The sequence below is a fragment of the Panthera onca genome, chromosome C1, assembly GCF_046562875.1.
Source record: "Panthera onca isolate mPanOnc1 chromosome C1, mPanOnc1 haplotype 2, whole genome shotgun sequence".
NCBI lineage: Eukaryota > Metazoa > Chordata > Mammalia > Carnivora > Felidae > Panthera > Panthera onca.
The window spans coordinates 21,231,803-21,258,257 of NC_138346.1; the positions used below are offsets into that span (position 1 = coordinate 21,231,803).

Consider the following 26,455-nt stretch of genomic DNA (forward strand, 5'->3'; position numbering starts at 1 on the left):
TTTCCATGAAGAGGGAGGGAGATTCTACGCGTGTGTTTTGTGTGTGTGTTTGTGAAATTAAGCTGCTTGGTATGAGAGCAGAACTAGAAATAATTATGTGGCTAATTGGATTTAGTGTGGATAACTATAGCTCATTAAGGCCCTAAATCTTTTTTTTTTTCCTACTTGGTAATAGAGTTCTTTCTTTTTAAAATCAAATTACCTTGCAACAACTCCTTATTTCTTTGTGCAAGGGTTGACACACTGTTAGTCTCCAGGAGCCAAGGTCTGGCCTTGGCAACACTGAGACGGGAAACGAGAAGCTGGCCGGTCTGGCTGGGAAGGGTCTCTGTTTGGTGCCTATGTAATAGGCATCTCAACATTGACACGTCCAAAACTGAGCTCCCAATCTGCCCTCCAAAACCTGTCCTTCCCTGAGTCTTTCCCATCTCAAATGAAAGCAACTCCCCATCCGTCTCATGGCTCAGGTCAGAATCAGCGTCATCCTCGATTTCTCTCCTTTCATCCACCCATCCAGGCCATCGGCAAATCTTATTATCAGTGTCTTCAAAACAGATCTAGAAGCTGACTGCTTCTCAGAACTCCCACTGCTTCCATACGGGTCCAAAACAGCATCATCACCCGCCTGGATTACTGCAACAGCCTTGTCTTTCTACTTGGCCCTTACTTCTGTCTGGTCTGTTTTCAGTACAGCAGCCAGAGTGATCCTGTCAAACATGGTCAGATCACTTTCCTTTCCTCAAAACTCTCTTTTCTCATTCATAGTGAGTGCCAAGTTTTTAAAGTGGCTGTCTCCTGATTTGTCTCTCATTCTTCCTCCCCTTTTTATCTCTGACCTCATCTCCAACTCCCCTTCCCCTCATTCACTCTACCCCGGACACACCAGTCTCTTTGGTGTCCCCAAAACATGCCAGGCATGCTTCTGCCTCAGGGCCTTTGCACATGATGTTCCCTCTGCCTGAAATGTTCAGCTCTCAGGTATCTGCATGGTGTGCCTCTTGACCTTCCCCAAGTCTTCACTCAAATGTCCCTGTTTGGTGAAGCCTGTCAGCCACCCTATTTAGAATACCAACCTTCCCACTCCCTACTCTTCTATTTTCCTTTTCCCTGCTCATTTTTCTCCATAGCACATGACAGCATCTTAGGTACTTATAGTTTATTTATTTATATTTTTTATTGTCTTTCTCTGTCTAGTAGAGAATTTGGTTAGTTCTACTTGCCATTGTATCTTTGTCACCTAGAACAGAACCTGGAACATACTAGATGAATGCTTGATGAATACAGGAATGACTGAATGAGGCCCAGAGAGGTTAAGCAACTTTCCCAGGGTCACACAGATTGTAAGAGCCTGGATATACCTGAGACTTCCTAGGATTAGACTCCAAGCTCTTAACCACCACATTAGGGTCGGTAATGGATGATGTACCTAAACTGCACCCCAAGGCTAGGGCTTCTGTTGTCTCCTTTTTCCTGATCTTCTGGAGCTGCACATTGCAGCAGGGCTGGGGCTGTCTTTGCATCACTAGACTGTATTTGTGTCTTTCTGTGGCAGGGATGCCTGGTGCCTGTGTGGGTGGAATGGGAAGTCTTGGCTTACCTGCCACTGTCATGGCAACCAGGTAACCTAAGGACTCCAGAAGCAAGTCCTTTCAGATGGAGAGGAGAAAGAATGGAAGAAAGCTGAAAATAAACAGAAAGAAATCTGTGAATGGAGAAACGACTGGAGTCTCACACCTGCAGCTTGCCTTGTCATTGGCAGTGAGGAGAATCCACCCAGTTCTCCTCCCCGCCCACCAGCTCAGCCACAGCCAAAGGCTGCAGATCAACCCGTCCTGCCTCTTGCCTCTAGCATGACCCCACTTAACCCATCCAGGAGGGTTGTGCTCTTCTGTGCAACATCCCCAGGGAAGGAGAGCCCCCCAAATGCTCTCAGCATTCCCGTGGTAACACAGAGGACAGTCCTGGACCGGAATTCGGCAGGATCTATATTCTGATCCCTCATCCATCTCACAAGGGCAGACTGTCTTAGATAGTTCTTTAATCTCACCCTCCCACAGGGGCTCGACGGACCCTTTACCTAAGGCATGGCTTCTTCCTTATTTGCTAGTAGGAGAACAGAATAGAGCTATAGTAGAAAAAAACTATGAAATTAAAGTCCTCATGGAAACATGAGTTAGAATTGCAATACTTGCACAAGAGGACTTACTTGTGCCAGGCACTGTATCTAGCACTTTGTGGGCATGACATCATGCCACCCTTGGAGGAGGTAAGAGTTGCTTGCAACAGAAAGATAAAGAAGCCTCAGAGAGGTTGAGCAGCCTGCCCAAGTTTGCACAGCCGGTAAGCGTGAAGAGGCATTCAAAACCTAAGGAGCCAATCTCTGAAAAACATGCTCTTCATGCCTCCCCGACACCATGTCCCTTGGGGGCCAGGGTTTTTGAGAAGACCTGATTTGTCTTGCCTTAGTCATTCCCTGGGCCCCAAAGCTTCAAGTAGAACATCAAGGAGTGTTTAGGGCCCTTTGCATTTAATGAGCCCCTTTGATCCGTGGAGTTTGCTGAGCTCTGCAGACAAGATCATAATAATCCCCCCAGCCCGAGGGCTGGTGTCTCAGGAGCTGGACCAGAGGGGCTCATCCTCTTCTACACCTGGTGCCCATCCAGTCAGCCAATGCCCGTTACTGTGCACCATTAATGTGCTGAGTTCTATGGGGCACACAGGAACAGCTCCAATCTTGGAAGACACAGAGAAGAACCACTCAACTGTGGGTGGCAGCATGGGGAGAGGAGACAGGTCTGTAGCTAGCAGTCTGGAGAGACTTGGCAGAGGGGTACCAGCTGGGCAAGGAGGCTGGAGGAGAGACAGAGAAGAGACCATGGGCACAGGTGTGGGAGGGACAGTGGGGACAGAGTCCACAGGAGGGATGAACGGGGTGCTGAGAAGCTTGGAGGCAGGTGTCACAAAGACCTGGCATTAGATTCTGGCCATGCCACCGGCTGGCTGAGTGACTCTCAGCTGGTCATTTAACCTTTCTCTTCAATAAGGGTTGTTCTTACACTCAGAGGCATTTACCACTTCCTGCTCCAACACTTCAGCTTTTAGCAGAGTTTACTGCACAGATCATCTTAAGGCTAACCTGAGTTCGTCTGGCTACCGGCTCATTTCCATCTCTTCTGCTCTTGAAGAAGCATAGGCCTGACCAGTCAAAGGTGGTAAAGCGGCCTCTTAGAAGCCTTAAACATGACAAAGATTATGGCCCTTCTCCCAAATGTACATAAAAATATACTAAATCATCACATACAAAACTTATGTAAATGCTAAGGTTAAAATAACATCTTTCCAGATTTATTATTATTATTGTTATTATTATTATTATCATCATCATATGATAATATATGTGCCTAGCCAGCAACTCTTCCTGCCCTGTCTCCTGGCTGCTGCTTGGAAGCAAGGAGTGTAGACTTCTCTGCCACTTGGCAACGTTGCCAGGGACCGGAAGTCATGTCTCTTACTCCACTGGCAATTTGACGTGGCTGCTTAACAACCCGATTAATCAAACCCAGCTCATCCTGTTAGAATTAATGAGCCTGGGAAATGCTGCCATGAATGATGAGGGCTTTTGCCCCTCCCCCAACACCTCTCCCCACTCTCTCCCTCCTGCTTCTTTCTGAGAGCCACACAGCAACGACTCACTACCAAGGGCCCTTGGACCTGGAAGGGTGTGGTGAGCGTCCAGCAGTGTGGCCGTCTCCTGCCTCTTCTACTCTCCCAGGCACCACAGCTGCCCACCTGGAGCCAGAGCTGGCCATGTTCGAGGGGAGCAAAACTTGTTTATCAAACAGATATGAATGCATTTTGCCACCAATATTGGATGGAGAGTCTGTTTCAGGCACTATATTAGGTGTTAAGGATGCAAAGATGGAAACGATATTGTCCCTGTAAGGGATCATGGTGTAGTAATCTAGAGACAAATGGGGGAAGTGCTGCAACAGAGGGTATGGGAAGGGCGGGAGCCACAGTGAAGGGGGCCCGTCAATACTGGAGGAGCAGCGTGGGGAACCAGGAAGGGTTGTATGGGGACCAGGCACTTTGAGAATTTCTACCACCAAGTTCATTCATGGCGCATACATACAATGAGTGCTGGGCACTGGGCAAGGTGCTGGGGTCCAGAGGTCCACAAGTGGACACGGTCCCTATTCTCCTGGACTGGGCAGTCTCATCCCTGTTCCTCGGGACAGTGCAGGGAACCTGAACAGACACTTGATTAGCTTTTTCATTTACTCAAACACAAATGTTGTTGAGGGCCTTTGGGGAGGAGGGCTAGGCATTGGGGGAAAGGAGTGAACAACCCCTCATCCCTGCCTTCCAGGGCTTCTCTGACAAGTAGACAGGCATACTCACAGATCCTTATAAGGAGGTACTCAGTGCTCTAACAGGGATCTGCCCAAGGTGCTCGCACAAGGCACTCAGAGATCAAAGAACTGAGCTCAACCTGGAAAAGTCAGGGGTGACTCCCTGTAGGAGGTGGTATTGGAACTATCATGAAGATAGAGAAGCAGTGTGACAGGTAGACCAGGTACAAAAGAACACTGTAGACCTCATCCAGGCCAAGGTGTGGTCTTTGAGTGATAGGGGTTGAATTGGAAGGGAAAGATGATTCTGTGCATCTTTGGAGGGAACAGCTGGTTCTACAGTCAACAGCAAAGACCATGGGTTAAATGTGTGTCTTATAGGTCAGGTGCTCCTGTGCTTGCTTGTTCAAAATGGGGAACAAGATGTGGTTTCCTGAATGGTGGAATCTCCAAGTTAGCAGGGACGTGGCTTATGTGGCCAAATCGCAAACACACCAGTGTGGGGCACAGGGACATCTTCTGGGTCCTTTGATAGGAGTGAGGTGGAAGGGCTGGGTCCACAATAAACGAGTTGGAATGGGAAGGGAAGGCATAGGGAGTAAGGAGAAAGAGAACCTGGGGTAGGTCAGAAGAAGGCACAGGCTGGGGAAGGGGGGTGGCCCAACTGTCAAGTCCTTAAGAAAGCAAATGAGGGACTTGGGGGTGGTGGGATTTAGCAAGTAGAAACCACGGACTCTGAGCTGGGAGGGAGAAAGACAAGCCAGAAGGGGAAGGAGGGAACGGGGAGGGGAGAAAGAGAGAAAAAGAGTCAGGGAGGCTCACAGAGGCACTTTGGGGCCGCCACGTCGGGCCTGGCAGGAAGCAGATACACGCCAGCTTCAGTCACGGTCATTGACATGTCGTCACAGGGTGTTCTGGAGGCTAAGCCCATCTCTGCAGTCTACTCACAAGGGTCTTCGGATCCTGCCACCATCTCGCTGGGCCAGGTCCTCTGCCTCCCTGCTTCCAAGCCTACCCTAGACTAGGCTTCGTGGCCACTCCCAGCCAGGCCCAAAGGACATGCCTGCAGGGATGGATACACACCTCTTAGGTCCTTGGGATTCAGGCCTGCCCCCACCTGCCAAGGTTTAGTCACTCAGGGACCCTGGGAGGGAGGCTTCACAGAGGGACCTGAGTCTCCACGTGCTGGTCTGCGGGGGAGTGCAAAGGCTTCAGACCAGAGCTCCAAACTCGGGCAAAATGACACTCACGATATGTTTAGAAGACTTGCCTTTGTTGTGGACATCTCACTATTGGGAGACTTTACATAAAAATCGCTCCCTAGATTCCCACGTGGAGAATGCGCTGGCGCTGACAGTGGCTTTCCCTTTCTTTAACTTGCGGTCTGGACCTTAGATTGGCCCGTGTCCCTACCAGCTGGCTGCCTGTGTCACTCGCATGGTCTGCCTGGCTCTGAGGGCATTAGAGCTTGAGACCCCCTTCACAGAGAAGTCCGCCAGGCTGGCACCCTCTTTGGACAGCAAGGGGCTTCCATAGACACCGACCCGCTCATTTTTACAGGCACCCTAGGCCTTGGGCGGCACCCAGTGGGTGCTGAGGCTCTGAACTGTTGGTTGAATTCACTGAGGCTGCCTGGCTCCCCTGTCCCCCATGGACTTCTGGTGCTTCCCGACAAAGCCCGTGACCTGGCTTCAGTGGTGTGGTCTGCCATCCCTGGGTGGCCCCAACCGTCGCTCCACACGCTGGGCGGGGACCTCACCGCCCTCTGCCTCTCTCCCTGCAGGGGGAGCTGCTGAGCCCATGCCGCTGTGATGGCTCGGTCAAGTGCACGCACCAGCCCTGCCTCATCAAGTGGATCAGCGAGCGGGGCTGCTGGAGCTGTGAGCTGTGTTACTACAAGTATCACGTCATCGCCATAAGCACAAAGAATCCTCTGCAGGTATGACCGGGAGCGAGGATGGTCTCCCCTTAGAGTCCGGGCCAGTCTGGAGAAAAGGAACGAGACGGGCCGCGTGGGCAAGACGGCAGTGGCCTGGGGGCAGAGGGGATGAGAGAAGTCGTGTTTTCTCCTCGGCCTCAGTACGAAGGGAAAGGGATGGGGCAAAGGGAAAGGAAAGATTTAGAAAGAAAGAAGTGTGAGCGTGAAGTGGTAGACAGGATCAGTGAGCCAAGGGAGGGAGGGAAGGAGGGAGAGATGGCTGGCTGGCTGGCTGGCTGGATGGATGGAAGGGGAAAGGAAAGAAAGAAACGACGGAGGGGAGGCAGGGAGGAAAAGAAAGGAAAGAGGGACAGACCAGAGGTCAGATGATAGCAGAATGGAAAAAGGACAGAGGGTGAGGGGTGTGAGGAGGAAGACTGAGGGAAAGCTAAGGGCGGGGAAAGAAGAAATGAGGAGGGAGGAGACTCAGGGCCACTGCCCAGACTTTGATGTGCACTCAGTTCACCCAGAGTCTTGTTTAAAAAGCAGACTGTTGGCAATAAATTTCATATATTAAAAAAAATTAAAAAAAAAAAGCAGACTGTGACTCAGGAGTCTGGGGCGGAGCCCGAGATTCTGCATGTCTAACAACCCAGGGGTGATGCTGATGCCGCTGGTCCACGGACCACCACACTCCTAGTGACAAGGGACAGGGGGAAATGGAGAAGAGACAGGAGAGGGAGGTGGCGAGAAACAGAATGGAAGGCAGAAGGAAAAGGGAGGACTGGGAAGGGGCGACCCTGAGGGGCAGAGAGGGCCAGGCCGGGTGGCGCCCGCCGCAGGGATTCGGACAGGGCCGCACCCGCACCCTGTTGTCTCCCATCCTCCTGCCCCGTCCGGAGCTGCTGGCGGGCCCTGCCCTGCCTCGAAAATCCTCCAAACCCAACAGCGGTCCCTGTGAGGCGCACCCACATGTGCAGAGAGCACTTTGCTTCTGGAAATACCTCTACGTGTGCCTGGTCAGCCAATGAAGCTGCCACACAGTCAATCAGCCAGCATGCCAGTGAGGAAGGGAGCTTCAGGGGCCCGACATAGCTGTTTCCCTTCTCCTTTCTCAGGGGGAGGGGGCAGAGTCGATTCTGCGAGCCCAGGAGGGCGGTGGTTCGGGGCGACTGTGGGGGTGGGGTCTTTGCAGGGAGGGTGAGCCAGAAACCTGGAGCTGCAGTGTCTGGCGCGTTTGAGTTTAAACACAATGTAGTCGTACACGAGGCACTGTCAGGAATGTGTGCGTGCGTGCGTGTGCGTGCGTGCGTGCGTGCGTGTGTGTGAGCTACTGCATGCATGTGGGCCAGTAGGGGGCATCGTTTCTGGAAGGAGGCCCTAAGACTCCCAGGCACCTCAGCAGCCACCCTGATGGTATATGGAGGGGTCAGAATAAGAGATGCCTCTCGCTGTGCTGGTTCCATCTTTAATCATTCATTTCAAATCTTGAAGTGTCTTAAAATAGCAGTGTCATGAGACTGCTGATTCCATGCCCTCTGGGGTGTATTAACTGTCTTCTTCCTTCTCAGCTCACTCAAGCCTTAGAAAAGGGTCAGAGTCCAGATCCACGGGACTACCCCAAAGTGCCCCCTTGGCTCATAAACAGGCATTGGAGCTTGACTCATAGAATGAAAAACCATTCAGGGATAATTTTTTCCTGGGAGGAAAAAAGAAAGAAAGAAAAGGTTATTCTAATCTTTTTAAGTATGGTGAGCAAATGGCAGCATTGACGATACTGATGTATTAATTTAAGTTACTAATATGTCTTTAACTGTGAGTTTCTGAACACTGGGGACTGACTCCCTTGGATTCTGTTGCTCCTGGAAATACATGGTGTGTGCTCAGTAAATGCCACTGCACTTTTCCAGATTGCACCAGAAAGAGGAAGTAGTTTGGCCTAGCGGCGGTGTTGTGTGGCTGTGGCCCAGATTGTCCCACTTGTGTCCCTGGGCTTCTCGGACCCAGCCAGGAGTGAGACAGCCACAGTGGGGCTGACTTCTGCTCCCACAGCCCAGCTGAGCCACCTGCAGGACAGGACGGAGCAGGCAGGGTACCTCTGCGGTCAGAGTGGGGAGATTTCTCCCAGGCCTCGGGGTACGCACCTCACGGTCCATGCCCCATCCAAAGTTGTGAGAGACAGTGGTTGTGACGGCACATTATCCCAGAGATACTCTGCAAGATTCTGTTTGTGGCAGAAGCACTGAGAAAGGATTTTTAGGGTGGTCCCGGGGCCCTCTCTGCTACAACTGAACTGCAGTTATATATTTTTAAAATTTTAAACATTTTTTTTAAAGTTTATTTATTTATTTAGAGAGAGAGAGACAGAGCATAAGCAGGGAAGGGGCAGAGAGAGAGGGAGAGAGAGAGAGAATCCCAAGCAGGCTCCACACTCTCAGCACAGAGCCTGACACGAGGCTTGATCTCATGAACCATGAGACCATGACCTGAGCCAAGATCAAGGGTCGGTGCTTAACTGAGGGAGCCACCTGAACTGCAGTTACATTAATAAATGTTTAGTTAGTGCTTGTGGGGCGGGAGGGGGGGGCAGTCACGCTAAGTATTCACACATATTATGTCATTTAAAACTGAAACCAACCCAGTGCAGTGGGCATTGTTATTCCCAATTTACAGATGAAACAGTGGAGGCACAATTTACCCAGGGTTGCCCTGATGGGGCAGGCTTGCATACAGGGGTCTGACTCCTCTCACCTCCAGTGTGCAGGTGAAGACTTGGCTGGGTGCGTTTGGGCGTCTCCCACCTTGACGTGCGTCACTGTGTTTTTGCTGAAACATAATGGAAGACTGGAGATGATGGCAGCTCGTCCCGTTCAAAGCTCTGATTGAAGAGCTATTTCACTCAGCCCTCACAATACTCTAGGACATGGGCAGGACCAATTATTTCCATTTTTCATGAAAGGGAAAACTGACAGTCCTCGTGACTTACTGACTTCTGTGAGGCCACACTGCACAGGCTGGGGCAGAGCTCTGCCAGAACCGGGTCCCGACTCCTTGCTCAGGGACCCTTCCTGGTGCGAAAGGAAACATCCAGTCCTCAGGCTCTTCCGTTCACTGGGGCTGTGGCACAGGAGGCCAGGACGTGGAGGGTCTCCTGATACCATGATCAGAACCTCGTTTGGAACTCTTCTCCCCTCACCAACTTTCCCTTTGAGAGTTCAGAGCTCTCTTGTTCTCTGCTCACTCTTTGCTGCTCTGTTCCCCACACCTCTCGTGGGGGCTCACATGGGACAGACAGAAGAGCCCAGCCACAGCACCCCACCCTGTTCCTTGTGCATCATGCTTCAAACAGTAGTCAGGGGCCCTGCTTATGTTCTACAACCAGCTTGGGGGATCAGGGGTTAGGGTGGCTCTTGGGATTAAGGGGACCTTTCTACACCACTACATTTGGGGGTTTTAAAGTCTGGAGCAGGAGAAAGTGAAGGTTGATGATGACCCAGTGGTCAAAACAAAAAGCTCAGTTAAGGACCCTCTTCACAGAGAGGCAGGCACTGGAAAAAACATTTGTGGTAGAGTGTTTGAGAGGAGTCTGTAGGATCAGGCCATCTTCTGGAAAATTCCCTTGTTTTGTGTAACCCTAGGCTAGGGGAAGCAGTGGAAAATTTAAAGGCCCAATTACCTGTAATGGAATGCTATCTGTACAATTAAATGTAAAGGCTGATGTCCTACATCTAGACTAACAAGTGAAATGTATTCCAATGGTTACAATTCCTTCGGGGCCACTGGTCAGTCCTCCTGAGCCAGAATCAGTGCTTCCATCCAGGCCATTTAATGCATAGCAAGGACTCACTACTGGCTGATGGAAGGTTGTCTGCTTTTCCTGGGGCGTTCAGGCTGAAAAGCCTGCTGGGGGTGTCCTCTGCAGGGCTTTACACAAATCTTTACAATCAAAAGACTGCCCCGCCCTCTACCTTCCCACATCTGATCCTGTCCCTTCCCTGGTTAAAAGTGTTCAATAGCAGCATGTTTACTCTTAGGACAAAGCCAAAATTCTGTGCATATTCTTCAAGATTCCACATGATATTCTCTTATTTTCCCAGCTGTCTCACCCCACACTCCCTTTTGCTTTCTCTGTTCCACCCACTCTGGCCTTCTTCCAGGTTTTCATGTTCACTATGCTTTTTCTGCCACAGGACCTTTGCACATGCCTTCTCCTGTGCCTAGAGCACTCTTCCCTCCTCCCTTTGCCTAAACTCCCACCCAACTCAAGCATTGCTTCTTCTGACAAGTCAAATCCCCCATCAAAGGCTCTCACAGTTCCGTGTACCTTCTTCTCTTATGCCTGATAAATTGCAGCTGTAAATAAATTTATTTGATCATCTGTGTTCTCTAGACTTTAAATTCCACGAGGATGGAAATCTTACATGTTTTTGCTTACTGCCCTATCTCCAGCACCTAGCAGAGTGCATATTTGTTGAGTGAGAGCATGAATAAATCCCAAACTAAAATCCAACTCCAGGTCCACTTATGCCTGTGCTACCTAGGCCAGCCATAGAATCACAGAATTTCAGAGTTGAAGCCCACCCACACCCCAGTTTTCAATCCATCCATCAATACTGCTATTAGCATGGTGTTTTTCTGTTAAAAAATGAAATCTCAGTGTTTATATATAGTCAGTAATTATACTGTTATTCTTATCTCTCCCCCACATCCCATGTCTTCGGCTTGTCTGTTAAATTGGTAATCCCTAGCACTTATATTAAATGACATGCCAGGTGTTGTTGTAGAAAATAAGCAAAAGAAAGGCCTGTGTCCTATTAGTGTGAAAAGCACCTATTAGTGTGAAAATAAACAATGTTGCTCCGGAAAGAATATTCTGGGCCCTAGAATACCACCCACACTGGCTTTGCATTTTTACTTTCTGCTTCCCATTTCTCTGTATCATAATCAGTTATACAGGCCTTCCTTCTCTGTGATGGCTGCCCAGAACTCACTCCCTACAATAATTTCTGATCATTTGGTGTGCTATAGGTTTCCTCCATATTAAAAGTGCAGTATAAAACTCAGAAACTTGTGAAAATAGCCATTGTACTACAAATTAAAAAGCCCTGTATTAAATCCTGAACCAGAGGTGAGAGGTCGAGGCAGCAGAAGCAAGAAGCATGGGAATGGAATGGAAATGGAATAAGGGTGTCCCAGCAACAGCTAACCTGCCCTTCTCTTCTTTGCAGTGGCAGGCCATCTCTCTGACAGTCATTGAGAAGGTGCAGATTGCAGCCGCCATCTTGGGTTCCCTCTTCCTCATTGCCAGTATCTCTTGGCTCATCTGGTCGACCTTCAGTCCCTCGGCAAAATGGCAGCGCCAAGACCTCCTCTTCCAGATCTGCTATGGGATGTACGGATTCATGGACGTGGTGTGCATAGGTGGGTCTGGGGCTTGTCTCTATGGGAAGTGGAGAGCCACGTGGCGGTGAGTTAGACCAATCTCTCAGGATCCCTCCCTCTTAAAGGCCAAAGCACCAGGCTTGAGACCTGCAAGCTCAGGAGGAGCCAACATCTTAGACGTGAGGGGTAGATGGGATGGGGGAGGAAGTAGGCCAGAGAAGGAAGGTCTAAATCTTTCCCGAGCAAATCTGTTCTTGCCTAGTTGAAGATAAGGATAAGGAGGCTCGCCTCTAAGAAGACTTGAGAGAGGTCAGTTGGTCAGACTATCTGCCTCAGACAGGATGTGCAAGCCCTCTTCTCTGTTGCGTACTCCATGGCTGCCAAGCCATAACAAGGGACGATTATACATTTAATTCCATCCTCTTCACAGCAAAATGCCCAGAAACAGCCATGATGATACCTGCCCCTTGCCCCCCTTCTCAGCTTTCCATGAGCCTATCACAATACCCAAGATTTCTCTAGTCTAGTGTTTTTCAAACTGTATGTAGTCCTGGTGTTCCACTCACAGCTTCAAGGAAACCACTTTTGGGAGTAGGCAGTGGAATGCAACACAGAGAGGCTCTGAATCTTCACCCTTAGTTTTTATACTTTTATCCATTTACATATGTTTCTCTTCTAGGTAAGACTTTGTTTTAAAGTCTTCGATGTTTCAGAAAAAAGTTGGAAACCCACCACTCTAATTCCTGCCTGTTCCTTCACACCATCCCCAAATCTATGTTCCTTCCTCTTCTAGTATGTTAGGTTGGTTGGTGGAGGGCTGAATCTTTCTGTTTTCCCCCCAAAATGCTTACGGTTTTCAACTATGGAGTCTTCATTCAAATGACTGAGGTCCTGGTTTTCTCTGAATGACATGAAGCATGGTTAAGCCCTAGTCATACATCCTACTTGGAACTCTCAGGTTGTCCCCTAGGCCATGATACTGACAGCACTTAAGTTCCACAGTGGTCTTCTCTGTGCTTTACTTTGTATATTATATCAATTATGCTACACTGCTCTGTTTGGCAAGAAAACATCTATTAGCTAGGATTTGGCTAGGAGGATGCTATGTGGATTTCTTTGGAGTTCTTTAAATTAGGAATCAGAGAGGCCTGGAGACTTGCATGCTGATTACAGCAGCCAGAGACTAGTGATGCTGGTGCTTGGATACTTGTCTAAGCTTTTTGCTGCCTCTCCCTGCTCACTAAACCAATACATCAACCCTAAGTTCCAGAGCCTTTTTTAAGGCGGCCTTTTATGGCACCTAGACAGTGAAAGAAACAGACTGCCCAGTTTTGGAGGACCGTGGAAGAGAGAGGACTGTGAATAAGGAGGAATTTGACTTTGAGCATTTTAATTTCGTTCCCCCTCCACCGAAATCCCCTCCCACCCTGCTGAGGCGTGGGTTGTTGCTGCCAGAAGCCAGGGGTGTCTCCATATGGAGGTGTATGGCTCTGGCATGAGGGGGGCAGCAGTGGAGAGCCTGTAGGAGCTTCTCCGGCTGCCCTTCATTCTCCTTCAGGCAGGCTTTTGACTGGTCCCTGATGTGAGCTTCTGTGAAACATGCTTTCCCAACACGTGGTGTATTAGTCAGCTTTGGCTATGGTAACAAGCAACTCCAGAATTGCAGTGCCTCACAACAACAAGCATTGATTCCCCATTCATGGGTCTGCATGGTGCCTGTGGCTCAGCTGGGCTTGGCTCGGCTTAGCTTCTGACTGTGCATTGGGTTCCAGCCTGCTCTGAGTGTCTCTTCATGCCGGGGCCCAGGCTGGAGAGGTAGGGACTGCTGAGTGTGCTCTTCTAGGCAGGTGCAGAAGCACAAGAGGACTGGCACACTGTGTCTTCTGCCCACAACCCATGGTCCAATGCAAGTCATCAACGAACCCAAGATCAGAGGTGGGGGGTTGGGGGTGGGCCAGGGAAGCATACTGCTCCTCCCCTGGAGGGAGCATGGGAGTCAAAGAGGAGCATAGATACCACCTACCATTCAGGGAACCACAGACTTGAAGACCAAGAGACGTGAACATAGAAGAGAACATGTGATCAACCTGTACAACTCCTGCTTTGAAGTTGAGAGAAGTGGGGCCCAGAGAAGGGAAGTGATATGCTCAAGATTGCTCAGCTGTGATTTGAAGCAAGATCTCTTTATTAGTGGTCCAGTGCTCTTTCCATTATCCTCTTGCATCAGACAGCAGGAGTCTTCAGTGTCTCTTATGGGACATCTGCAGATGCCACCTCTGACTTTGAGTGCACCTGGACCCAGGTGTAGGAAGAGCCATCACAAACAGTCCTGCTGCTTGTGGCTCTGAGCCACACAGCACCCAGCACCCCTTCCTGCTTGGGCCTTCCTGGCACTCTGGTTTCTCCTGTCATACTGTCTCCCACTGAGTAGGCCTCCACAGAACTGTCATGTCCTCTGTCTCTTTCTTGGCTCCTCTCCATCTGCCTCCCCCTAGCCCACTTCTGTCTCTGAAATTCTCTCTCTTATGTACATACATACATCAGTCACCCGATTTCTGGAAGCAGCACAACAAGCTAAATATTGAGAGTTTTAATATTGCTTTCATTCCTTCTAAGCTTTTAGGAATATAATTTCCCAGAGTGCAAAGCCACACCATGATCTATCCATTCTGCTCTGACAAGCCAGTGACTGCTTGGAGACAGCCATCGGACAAGAGGGGAATGCATAGGAACTGTAATTGCTTTTGGTGCTGTCCAAAAGTGGTCAGATATATTTATATTTAGACTAGCTCACCTTTAAAGAGTTTAGAGTGTTCTATCATTTTGTTGATTATAACGGGAGCTAATTCCATTTGAGTGCATTTTCCCAGGGCCAATAACTTTCTTTCCATTTTTCAGATGGTGAAACTTATACTGAAGGATTTGTCTTAGGCTGACTCAGGCAGCAGAGGAGGACTCTCAGTTCAGCATTTTTTTCTAGGATAGGTTGTCCATAGAAGAAAATGCTAGGAGACAAAATCAGAAAGAGAGTAATATGTGACCTAAACAAGAGAGTGGAAGGTAATGGATAGTAGTTGAAATGCACAAATTCTTGCGGTGGTTGAAATGATGGTGATTTTGATGATGGTGATGATAATCAGTGGTGATGATGGTGGTTTTAAGGGTGAAGTTCAGGTACTGGTCACTTCTCTTCTGTAGTGTTCTGGCCAGTTGAGGGAAAGCACCCAGTACTGCATAAGTGGTTGTAAAGTATTAGCCTTTTAGGGACTTTCTGAAAGAGGCAATCAGGTGGAGCCTGCAATGTCTCTAGGGGTATATTTATTTTTAGCCTCAACTAGGCATTTAGACTCACAGAACTACCAGACAGCACAGCTAGCACTAGACTCACTTAGAGGAATTTAGGACAGGAACCACAGCCTCCACAAGGCAGGTCCAGCTCACCCTCTCTGCAGGTGGGTCCTTGCTGCATTCCATAACCTAGTGTAGGGCTAGTCTCTCAGCCCCAACATAATAGCTTAGAAAGAAGGAGAGGAGACCCACAACGAGGGGTGCAGGGTCCACCTTGACATAGTTTCCCCACAAGAGTCACGCACAGTTACAAGTGTCACTGTACTCTGGGAAGCCTAAAGCTACAGACTCCCACCAGATATTCACAGTGAAGCACCCACCAGTCAGGGGTTACTTCCAACCCAAGGAATGTTGTAACACAGCTGACACTAACCTTATCAGATTTCCAGGGCAAACAAGACAGAATGCCAACCCAGGGTCTAGCTTGTTTTGAGAGAAGGAGGAAGTATGCCATCACCTCTGTCCTACCACCTCCTATCTCTATCCATGAATCTGGACTCCTGGCCACACAAACCTGTTTCACTGGACCAATGAGAGGAAGAGGAGCTGGAAAAGGGAACAGAGACCTGGCTAGGTGAGCCAGAATGAGACATATGTGATCTTACTGCACAAAAATGGACAACACGGATAAGAGAGCTACAGGGTGGCACCTATATTACTATTAAGGTGGTCATCTGTTTCAAAACTTGGTCACTTACTTATTTCCATGGGAAAGGGGAAGTTTCCCTTCCAAAAGTCCTAAGAAAGTGGAAGAAGATGATCTGAAAGAGTGGGCAGAGGAAGAGATGATTCCTTACTGGAAAGTAGGTAGAAGTGATAATGGGAAATGTGAGTGTTCTCAAGAAATGTTGGCTGAAAAAAGATGTCACATAAAAGTATCCATATCCATAGACCCAAGCTCCTTGGATGGATGGGGCAACCCAGTCCCTGATAAAAATCTATCATCAGAAGGAAAATGAGTCTATCCATGTGTTAGCTCAAAAGGCTGAGTAAGAAAGGAATAAGACCATCTGTTAAGATGAGTCTTTGGACTTTCGCTAGTTTTCAGACACCAAGAAAAAATTTTCTATTCTGTAAGACTGTTAAATGGCCTCAGATAGTAAAGAATCTGAGTAAACATAAAATATATAGCTTTAATTAATACTTAAAAATAGATTTACTTTTGTTATCAGAGCAGCACTCTGAGGGAAAACTCCTAAGGGTGGGAAGGACACAAAGAGACACCCCATTGGTCACCAACACCAGCTCAGCAGATATTCTCTGCCATGAAGCTAAGAAGATGCAGAGTCTGGGACATGGTCATCTTGTTGCCACGAAGCCACATCAGCCCCATCCATGCCTATGTCCACCTGGTTGGCCTCCAGGGAAAAGTCTTTGGTTTTCACCAAAGGATTTTGCCTGAAATGGGTGTCAGGAAGGTCTGCATTCTCTGTTGGATGCAGCATGGACCCAGGGTTGTGGACAATAGCTCTAGACTTAGTTATATGAAAAGGTTGTACATTCTTGAATACAAACCACCCCTACAGATTAAACATCTCTTAGCTTAGAGTCCTAACTTCCTAGACCAATCCATGCCACTGTGAAAAACCAAAACTAAGTTGCTGTGGACAGAGTAAAGCACCAAATCCCTAAAAGGCAGAGAAGAACTGAGAAAGGGCACAATAACCCTAAAAGATAAGCAGGGTAAGTATTATGATCCATATTTAACAAGTGAGAAAAGCTTTAAAGTAATCGTGCTCCAGGACACATAGCTAAACAAATAGCAGAGCTGAGAATTGGACCAAGAACCTTGGGCTCCAATTCCAGGGTGCTTCTACTGCCTATTTTTTATCTCTGATTGCTCTGTGGAATTGCAAATGCAGAGCTCAGATGGGGAGGCAGCTTGAGGGGAAATTGGTCCAGTAATACCTTCACCCATAGGGTAATAGCTGAGCAATAAGAAATTTAGTGAGCCCTAGCTGCTCCTGTCCTGTATTCAGGGTCTTGGGAGTTAGCCATTGTTACACTTCCCTTTTGATCAGGCTATTCTGATACCAACAGAGAGTGGCTTAAGAAGTTGAGATGAAATCTGGGTGGTTTATCTCTCCTCTGGTGAAGGGAATTTGGGCAGGGGAAGCTAAATCCCCTGGTCAACATGAACTTAGGGAATCCATTCATTGATGAAAAAATATTTATTGAAAGGGCACTCCCAAAAAGAGAGTCACTTGCTCTCAAGGATCTTACATTTCACTGGGGTAGTAGACAAGTTAATCATTTATGTCAATAATAAGAGCTGGGACACAGAGATAAGTGAACACAGAAGATGACTGAGTTAGAAGGGGCTCAGAAGGGTCATATCTGTTCATTCAGTAGCATCTCCTGGCTGTCTGGTTTTGTTCCTGAAACTAGGGAAATTTAATAAAATAATGAATGAGACAAGAATCTTTGCCCTCAAGGAGCTCATACTCTACAAATAAATCATAGCACAGTGGGAGCCGGGATAAGATGTAGAGAAAGGGGGAACAAAACAGAGAGCAATTAACTCTCTCTTGGAGGAGTCCAGGAAAGCTTTATGAAGGAAGGAACCCTATCCTTCAGCTAGTTTTGAAAGATAGGTCGAAGTGTGTCCAGAAGAGTGGGAAAGAACATTCTAGGCAGAGGGACTAGCATGTGTAGAAGCACAGAGACTTGAGAGAACCAGGTACACTTGGGAAACTTGGAGCATGCTTGTATGGATGGCTCAGTGTCAAGAGCCAGAGTAGGAAAGTGGGTGATGGGCCATAAGGATATGGAGGTTGGTGGAGCCAAATCCCACAGTGTCAGGAATCATGTGCTAAGGAGTTCAGACTTTACCCTGTTGGTGATAGAGCGGCATTGATAAGAAATCTTTCTTTTCAATCTTTTATATAGGAAAGAAGTATGGTCAGATGTATGTGTGTTTTAAAGAGATAACTTTGGCAACTATGGGGAGGATGGCCAAGAGCTGGACAGACTAGAAAGGCAGGGAGGGGCCGGTTGGAAAATGCTTGTCATAGTCTGAACAAAAAGAAAAAAAAAGTGAAAAAGTGCAGTGGGGAAGAAGTGTATGGGATGACTTTGGGAAGCACTAAGGATGTGGATGAGATAGGGCTGTATGAACTTTGAAGCAAGCAGAAACCCCAGGGCTCTGGCTTGAGTGGAGACTGGATGCCATGGCTGAGCATGAGAGTGGGGCTGGCAATTGGGTGAAGCCAAGGTGAACCAAAGGTGTATCTTTGGCAAAAGCACCAAACAAAAGGACCACTGTGAGCCTAAAACCTAGGCGGTGAGGTAAGAGGTAGTTCCTAAGTGAAGAGTTTGCAGTAGAAGACAAGCAAGACACATGGAGTGCATTTTGGGCTGCAAAGAGAAGGCTATGCCAGGGAAGAGTCTCCTTGCAGGGGTAGAAAGAAGGAAAGGGCCTTTTATGACCTCTTGTTCATAGAGGAAGGATTTGAGGGCACTGGACCAGTTCTGATGAGGATTGGTGACTAAAGAGAAGGGCGGAGGTAAAGAAAGATTTCTGTAGGTAGTTGGATAATAAAACTTGAGTATGGGTTTGGGGGTCAACAAGTAGGTGGGTAAAGCTGTGGGTTTTGACAAGATAACTTAGGAGGAGCTTTCAAAGAGTGGGTGGCTAAGGATGGAGACCTGGGGAGTATTAAACACTTAAAAGATGGATGAAGACAGAGAATGAGGAAAACAGGAGGGAATGAGTCTTAAAACCCAGAGTGGCGAGTTTCTGGAAGGAGCGGTGGGAGCATGCTGCATAATGGTCGGGCAACATATTGCTCAGTTTCTTACTAACCTTGGGACCTCAAGCGATTTGCATAACCACTCTCTGCTTTCCTTTTCTCATCTGAGAAATGGGATAGTAATACCACCCTCCAAGGGTTGTTGAGAGTGTTGAAAAGATGGCATACATAAAGGAGCAGGAGTTCATAAAAATCAGTGACCTGGCTGGGTAGCACTTGGTCAGGTAGATTCCCCTAGGATAAAGGTTTATTCCTCACTCTGTAAAGGTTTGCTGGTACTGTTAAAACCAGAAGCCCGTCACAGCCTAGAGAGCCAGACCTCATGTCCTCATATAATTGAGAGTCTGCTGTTATTTGGAGCAGTGCCTCTTCTGGAAGGTTTTTGGTTTCCTCACCCGTGTCCTCTCAATAAGAAGATCTGATTACATTGAATGTCTTCATGACACCTGCCTCCTCTTCCGTCATCTCTAATGACGCTGTCTGCCCCAGCAGAGAAGCTTGACAGAATCTCGCAGCAAACAAATGGGCCAGTCTCTGCTCCAGTGGGTCAAGTTATTAGGATTTAACAAGAGCAAATTAATTAAGGTCTTTGGCACCAAAAACATTTTTTTTTTCACTCTACAGACTCAAGAGATTGACCACCCAAAAGCCAAATCTGCAAAAATGCGGACCTCACGCTTATCATGTTGGTTTGTTCGTTTTTTACTTGTGAGTAGGATGTGGTCAAGGAAAGGAAGGAAAACAACATTTCTGAGATTGTTCCAAACCTTTAAAACAGTGGACTATGGTAATTAACAAAATTATAGGAAATCTTTTGTTAAAGCTTCCTCTGTGTGCTGTTCCTTGAGGTCCTTTCCTATAATTTAGAGATAACTGGTGCCTGCCCTCTGAGATAAAGGAACTCAAATTCTGATTTATAGGAAGTGGGCAAAGGTGGGGAGCAGCAGGAGAAGAAAAACATTATTTTTCAAACTTAATTTTAATTCACATTAACTAAAAACACATACATGGCACAAAGATTCCTTCCTGTCTTCCTTCCCTCAGGCTAGAAATGACCCCATCTGTCAAACCTTTTAATTCCCTGATTAGGAAACTGAAAATATGGAGAAGGCAGCCTGGTGCCCTAGAGAGACTGGGAAATAGGAAATTTAGGTCTGAAGACTAGATTAGCCACTAACAACCTTGATGACCTTGGGTAAGTTACTTCATGTTTTTTTGTTTTTTGTTTTTTTTTTTTTTTGTTTTTTTTTTTATAGCTCGGTTAACTCATTTATAAAATGAGAGGGTTGAGCCGGATAACTTGCAAGTCCTTCTAGATCTGACATTCTAGGATTCTGAAGTCCCTTCCATTGTGAGAAGATGTCATAATTCTCAGAGGTTGACAACTGTGGCTTTGGGGGGGGGGGGGATTCCCAATAATGTTTGGCCAGACTAAACAACTGATAAGTGCCAGCCACATAAATGGGCAAGATGATGTTTCAATGCATGTTCCCTTAAATGCATGTGGCTTCTCCAACTTTCCAGATTAACTGTTAGCTCCTAGTCTACCCACTCTCTGCCTCCCCCCACCCAGGGCATCCTATGTAAGGCTACCTCTCTCCACCGCTGAGCTGTTAGATGCTCCGAAAATGAAGGTGACGGATTTAGAAGCAGACACGCTAAGTGAGCACTGTCCCCCTCAAAGGAGACCCCTGGGGAGGCAATTCATTTATTGCAGTGTGCTGACAGGGCTCAAAATATTTTAGGAACACCTCTTGGGAACTCTCTTAAATGCCTGCAGCCATGTCTGCAGGCAATGGCGTGTCTGTCCATTGACAGTGGGTCTATGGCTAGAAAAAGCCCCAATCTGGTAAATCAGGTAGCTGTTTGAGCCAATTATAGATTTTAGGGGTGACATGAAATATGCCACTGAGCCAAAATCTGCTTTTCTCTTATGGCCCCCTCCCTGGCACTGAAGGTATCTTAGTTAGTGTAACCCCAGCAAATTACACATATAATAAGTGTATATAATTTCAGTGATTTAATGCAGTAGGAAGCTCCTGATCAGTGGGAGATTCTCCTTCACACAGATTCAGGGACATAGGCTTCTTCCATTTTGTGGCCAGAGTCCCCTAGGCTCTTGAGTCTTTTATCTCCAGCTAATAGAAAATAAAAGTGAGCACGGATAAGGCACACACACACTTTCCCCCTCATACCCATTCTTTAACCTTGGCCTGATTCATGTTCACATGAAATGCTGGTCACCTGGCTCCCCGTGGATGCAAAGTGCTAAAAATGTAATTCCTTCTCAGTGGCGGCTCTGTACTGAGAAAGAGAAGAGTGGGTTTTTGGTGGACAGTTAGTCATGTCTGTCACAGGCTATGTCATTGAGAAATTTCCAGAAATGTTCTGAACTAGGATAGCCTAAGAGAGAGTGTCCCAGTTTGCCAGGGTAATCTTTTAAAATGCCAGGATTTTAGGGGCACCTGGCTGGCTCAGTCGGTAGAGCATGTGACTCTTGATCTCAGGGTCATGAGTATGAGTTCAAGCCCCACATTCGGTGTGACTCTACTAAAAAAAAGTTGTAAAACAAAAATTAAAATCCCAGGATTCTATTCTATTTTATTTTATTTTATTTTATTTTATTTTATTTTATTTTATTTTTTTAAACATTTTTTAATGTTTAATTAGTATTTTTGAGAGAGAGAGAGAGAGAGAGAGAGAGAGAGAGAGAGAATACAGAGCAGGCTCCACGCTGTGAGCAGCAAGCCCAATGGTGAGGTTTGAACTCATGAACCGTGAGATCATGACCTAAGCCAAAGTCAGACGCGCAACAGACTGAGCCACCCAAGCGCCCCTAAAATCCCAGGATTTTAAAAGACAACACTTTTTAGAATTTGGGCATATTTGCTTAAATAAACTACTTTTGTAACTTTAACATAACTCCTTTGAGATGAAGACATGTGAAACTTACTTTGTAATAATGCTAATAAAATAAGAACCAAAATTTATTATTCATTATGTACCAAACACTAAAAAGTACTTTACATGCATTATCTTATTTATTCCCTATAACTTTATGATGTAGTTACTATTAAAATGCCCACTTTCCTGATAAGAAAAATTGAGACTAAGAGGTAAATCACCCAAGGCCATACAAGTAGAACCTGGTTTCATCTGATTTCAAAGCCCATATCCTTAACCACTCTATTATAACAATATAACACATATACATCAAAACACAAAGTACAAAAAACAGCTTATTAGAAATTCAAGTAGAAATTGTATACTCATACCAACAGATTATTATAAAAAAAGATCTCCATAACTGCTGTCTCTGGGGGAACACATGACCTGCAGCATGGAGGCAGCAGCAGCCCAGGCACACAGCACTGTTCTGTTTCAGATGAACCTGAGTGTACGTTCCCCCAACATGGACAAGCTGTGTGTCTGTGGGCAGGATGCTAAGCCTCTCCAAGCTCAGTTTCCTCTTCTGTCAAGTGCAGATAATACCACCTACATTATGGGCTTTCTGTGAGAGGTACACTAGATTTGCAAAGCCTATTTATTTATGTATTTATTTGTATTTTTTGCAAAGCCCTGCTGGAGTGACAGAACATAGCAAGCATTCAATAAGTACTTGCTATTGTCACCATTGCCATCATCAGCATCGCCACTGTGACCTTCATCACCATCATCTAGAGTGACTGAGCAATGAAGTTCTGGCAGTTTCAGTCCAGATAGTGAGAGCCCTGAGCTTTGTAGAGAAGTCTCATAGGCAAAAGCTACAGTATCTTCGGAATCAGCTTCACACACACAGTTGCAGGCATGGACTCCTCACATATACCAATGCAGGAAATTTGGGGCTCCGAGGACATCTCTCTTCCCTGCCCAGTCCTACCGAGGCAAGCGCATTCATTTCAAGGAGCGTCAGTGCTCTTCATGATTTTCTAGCTGAGGTCTTCTCACAGGTCTCTGCAATGCCCTGGGTGGGCAGGGGGACCAGCAAGGTTCTGGCCCTGATGGGTTTAGAGACATTCTGTATGGCGTGACCAAGGTCAACCAGTCCAGCAAGGACCCCGCTAGGAAGGGAATTGTAATAGAAGTCACTGCCAAGGGGACAGCCTCTCCCTGGACACTGACAAGGCATCAACAGGATGGAAACGGAAGGGGAAGGTGATTTTGCTTCACCCTCATCGAAGGCTTTCAGTATCTTCTGTCCTTTCGGTCTTTATTGCTGAAAGAGTAGGCCAAACCAGGACCCAAAGCATTTGAGTCAAGGGGAGCCTGCCCAAATGAGGCCCCTGGATCCACATCTCATCATCCATAGGGAGACTCCCAGAAGAACATTCTGGTTACATTTCTGAGAAGCACAAAGCTGTCACCATGAATACTGGGGAGGTGGAGGCGCTGCCAATGTCACCTCACAACGCCACTTCCTAACCACCCCACTCCCCTGAAAAAAAAAAAAAAAAAAAAAAACCAAAACCCTAGCTGGTTAGACTGATCTTTCCCCACACTTGCCCGACAGGTTCTTTACTGCAGATTCTGACAGGGCTGGGCTCTTGAGGGGTAATGTCCGGAAGAGGAGTTTGGCAGTGGTGGCCTTCCGTGTAAGTCCTGCCCCGCAGCTGTGTGACAGTGGACAGCCCTGCAGGGGAGGAGCATTCCCCCACTGGCACTGCTGAAGGCTCCTGGCAGGGGGAGAGGAGGCAGGAGTGGAGGCTTGTCACCACATCTGCAGGATCAGCTGGCCTCCAGAGCTCCTTTTGGCTCCAGCATCTTGTTCATCTGTAAACAATGACTCAGACTGAGGATTGGGAAGGACAATTAGGAGACGAAGAACAGGTGCTTGTGCGTGGGAACAGGGTTGGCGAAGGAAGAAAAGATATGAGTGAGCTTTTTCTCTTTTGTCATCTCCATCCCCACCCCACCCCCCAATACTCAATACCATGTGGCCAGGCACAGTGCCAGGCATCAGCACATACGACTCATTACCTCATCTAATCTCATAACAACCCTATAAGAAAGGTGGTATCAGTCCCAATTTACTGACAGAAATACTGAGGCTCAGAAGAGGAAGTGACTTACCTAAATCCACAAGGCTAGAAAGTGGTAGATACTCTGCATGTCCGATGCACGTTCACCGGCAAGTTGCCTCTAAAACATGGGACCCAAAGTTCTTTGGGTCCAGAAGAAGAAGCATCCGTTTCTTTAGCTGCCTCACATCTTCATGTCTACTGCATCGGGAACTAGAGATTTTTTAAAAATTACCCACAGCTCTTTATTTGATCAAAATCTCGAGCCTTCCATGAGGCAGTAGGCCACGACAAGGGTCATGGTCTAGGCAGTGTTACTCAAGTGTGCTCCACACACAGGCAGGATCAGTGTCACTCAAGAGCATCTTAGAAATGCAAATTCGTAGGCCTCAACCAAGACCTACTGATTCAGACTCTTGGGCCAGAGCCCAGAAATCTGGGTTCTAACAAGGTCCCTGGCTGATTTTGATGCATGCTAAAGTTTGAGAAACACTGTTGTAGAATTGTCTGCAACTTTTTTGCCACTTAGATCAGGATAGTAGCAGGAAATAGGGGGTGGGAAGAAGGGATTTTGGCATTGCTGAGGGGCCAGAGGCTTCTCTGCAGGCTTCTCAGTTAACCTTGGTCTGTTACCTCCGTATATAATAAGAACAAGTTTTTTTGTCCTATCACAGGTGTTCAAAGAAGCACATAGTAGGTACTCAGGAAATATTACCTAAATAGAATTAAATTGTATCTCACTGCTTGGGACACAGCAAGAGCCAATGGCCAAAATTCAGCAGGCCACGATTGGGAGGCCAATCCCAACCGAGGATTGAGGACTCCCTGACAAAGCTGTGTCATCAGCGACTGAGGGGCAGAGGGAGCCAAGCAGACAGGACCACCCACTCACAGTGGCCACCTTCCTTCGCTCCTCATGGGCTAACCAGAGGGCCACTTCAGCTGGAGGCTCAGGGGAGAGATATGATGACAAGCAAAGGGTTCTGACACTTAAGGATCCTCCAGCTCTATGAGGAAGAGTTGCCCCCAAAGGTGGAGAGACATTAGGGAGATGAAGGTGGCAATTCTTCTGGGACTGGATGTCCCAACAATACAGCCCAGGGTGGGGCACCTTGTGGGTGGTTACAAGGTAACTATTAAATTAAATAGAAAACAACCCCAGAGGGGCGCCTAGGTGGCTCAATTGGTTAAGCATCTGACTCTTGATTTCGGCTCAGGTCATGATCTCACAGTTTGTGAGATCAAGCCCCACGTCAGGCCCTGCACTGACAACACGGAGCCTGCTTGGGATTCTCACTCTCCCTTTCTCTCTGCCCCACCTAAGCTCTCTCTCTAAATAAATAAATAAACTTAAAAAAAAAAAAAGAAAAAGAAAACAACTTGAGAGAAGCACCCAGTGAATCAAAACTTACTGAGTTTCTGGTATTGCCATGCATTATAATGTTCCATCCTCTTCTACTATTTCTCTGCCTCCCTTCACCAATAACTTCTTTCCCTCCTATTCTTATTTCATCCTCTCTCTCCATCCACTGCCATTTCCAACTCATCTTCCTTCTCTCCCAACTCTTCAACTTGCCTATTTTCAACTGTCCCAATTAGATGAGCCCCACCCATCTTCCTCCATTTTTTTTTTTTTTTTTTTTTATTCCACAAGCCAAGGAATCAATAAGTAATTTGTAGAGCGGGAAGCAGAGGAAGAACTAAGGGGAGTGGATGCAAATAAGGTAGTTTGTGCTTTTCCCACTTTTGCCAAACAAGCATTATCTACAAAAACAGGTGCACTTTCCCCCCTTCAGCCTCCTATCCATTAAAGTGGTTTAATTACTTCCTGATCACTAGACAGTTAGATAATTAGAAGGCAGCATTCAGACCAAAAATTTAAGCCACCCTCTTCAATCAGGGTAAAATTGTGTGATCAAGAAGCTAATTAAGAATCAAGTGTATGGCTCTTATTGGAAAGAGTTAGTTTGGGGCTTCAAAAGATTCTGCTTCTCTCTCCCTGAGGCCCCTATCTCCTCCATCATCACCAAGGCTTCATTAAACTCCTGTTACTGTGTTGACTGCCCAGGCCTCAACCATTCCTGTACTCAGTCCTCGAGGGGCTTACCGCACAGGGAAAAGATCTTGTGGAACTAATCAACATATGAATGAAGCAGTGCCACAGGACTCATATTCACAAGGTTGAAGGAAGTGATGAGGGTCTGTACACTGGGAGAGAGTGATGAGACAAAGGGGAGAGAGGAGGTCTCCTTGTCTAGAATCAGGCCACAAATAGGGATCCATAGATGGTCTTCAGAAGATATATGAACCCTAAATTCATATGTCTGGTTTGTGTTCCAGGGAGATGGTCCTTAGACTTCATGAGATCCTCAAAGGGGCATGTGACCCAAAAGATTAGGAACAACTGGGTCACAGGGAGATGGTCTCTCCAACAAACTTTTGAAAACATGTGGCCAGAGTGCAATCTCAGGAACTATTGTCATACTAGAAGAAAGAGCGGTGGTGGGTGGCTATCTTGTCTCCTAGAATCACAGTGTGTTCAAGGTTGGAGAAGCACTGAGAGGTTTCCATCTGGTCTCTTTGCTTGACATTGAGGATGCTGGAGTGACTCATCACTGTTTGCTCCTGTGAGTCAGCTCTTCCCTCCAGAGGCCAGGCCAGCAGCCATCCCTACACTGACAGTTG

At 47.2% G+C, this 26,455-nt stretch overlaps 1 protein-coding gene across 1 annotated transcript in view; it reads left to right on the top strand.

Moving 5' to 3' along the window:
- MARCHF4 (membrane associated ring-CH-type finger 4) overlaps positions 1–26,455 on the top strand; it is a 110,544-nt gene that overhangs the window by 78,295 nt on the left and 5,794 nt on the right. The window contains exons 2-3 of the mRNA XM_060623499.3: positions 6,136–6,291; positions 11,499–11,691. Coding sequence (XP_060479482.1) covers positions 6,136–6,291; positions 11,499–11,691 — 349 coding nt within the window. The remainder of the gene's footprint in view (positions 1–6,135; positions 6,292–11,498; positions 11,692–26,455) is intronic.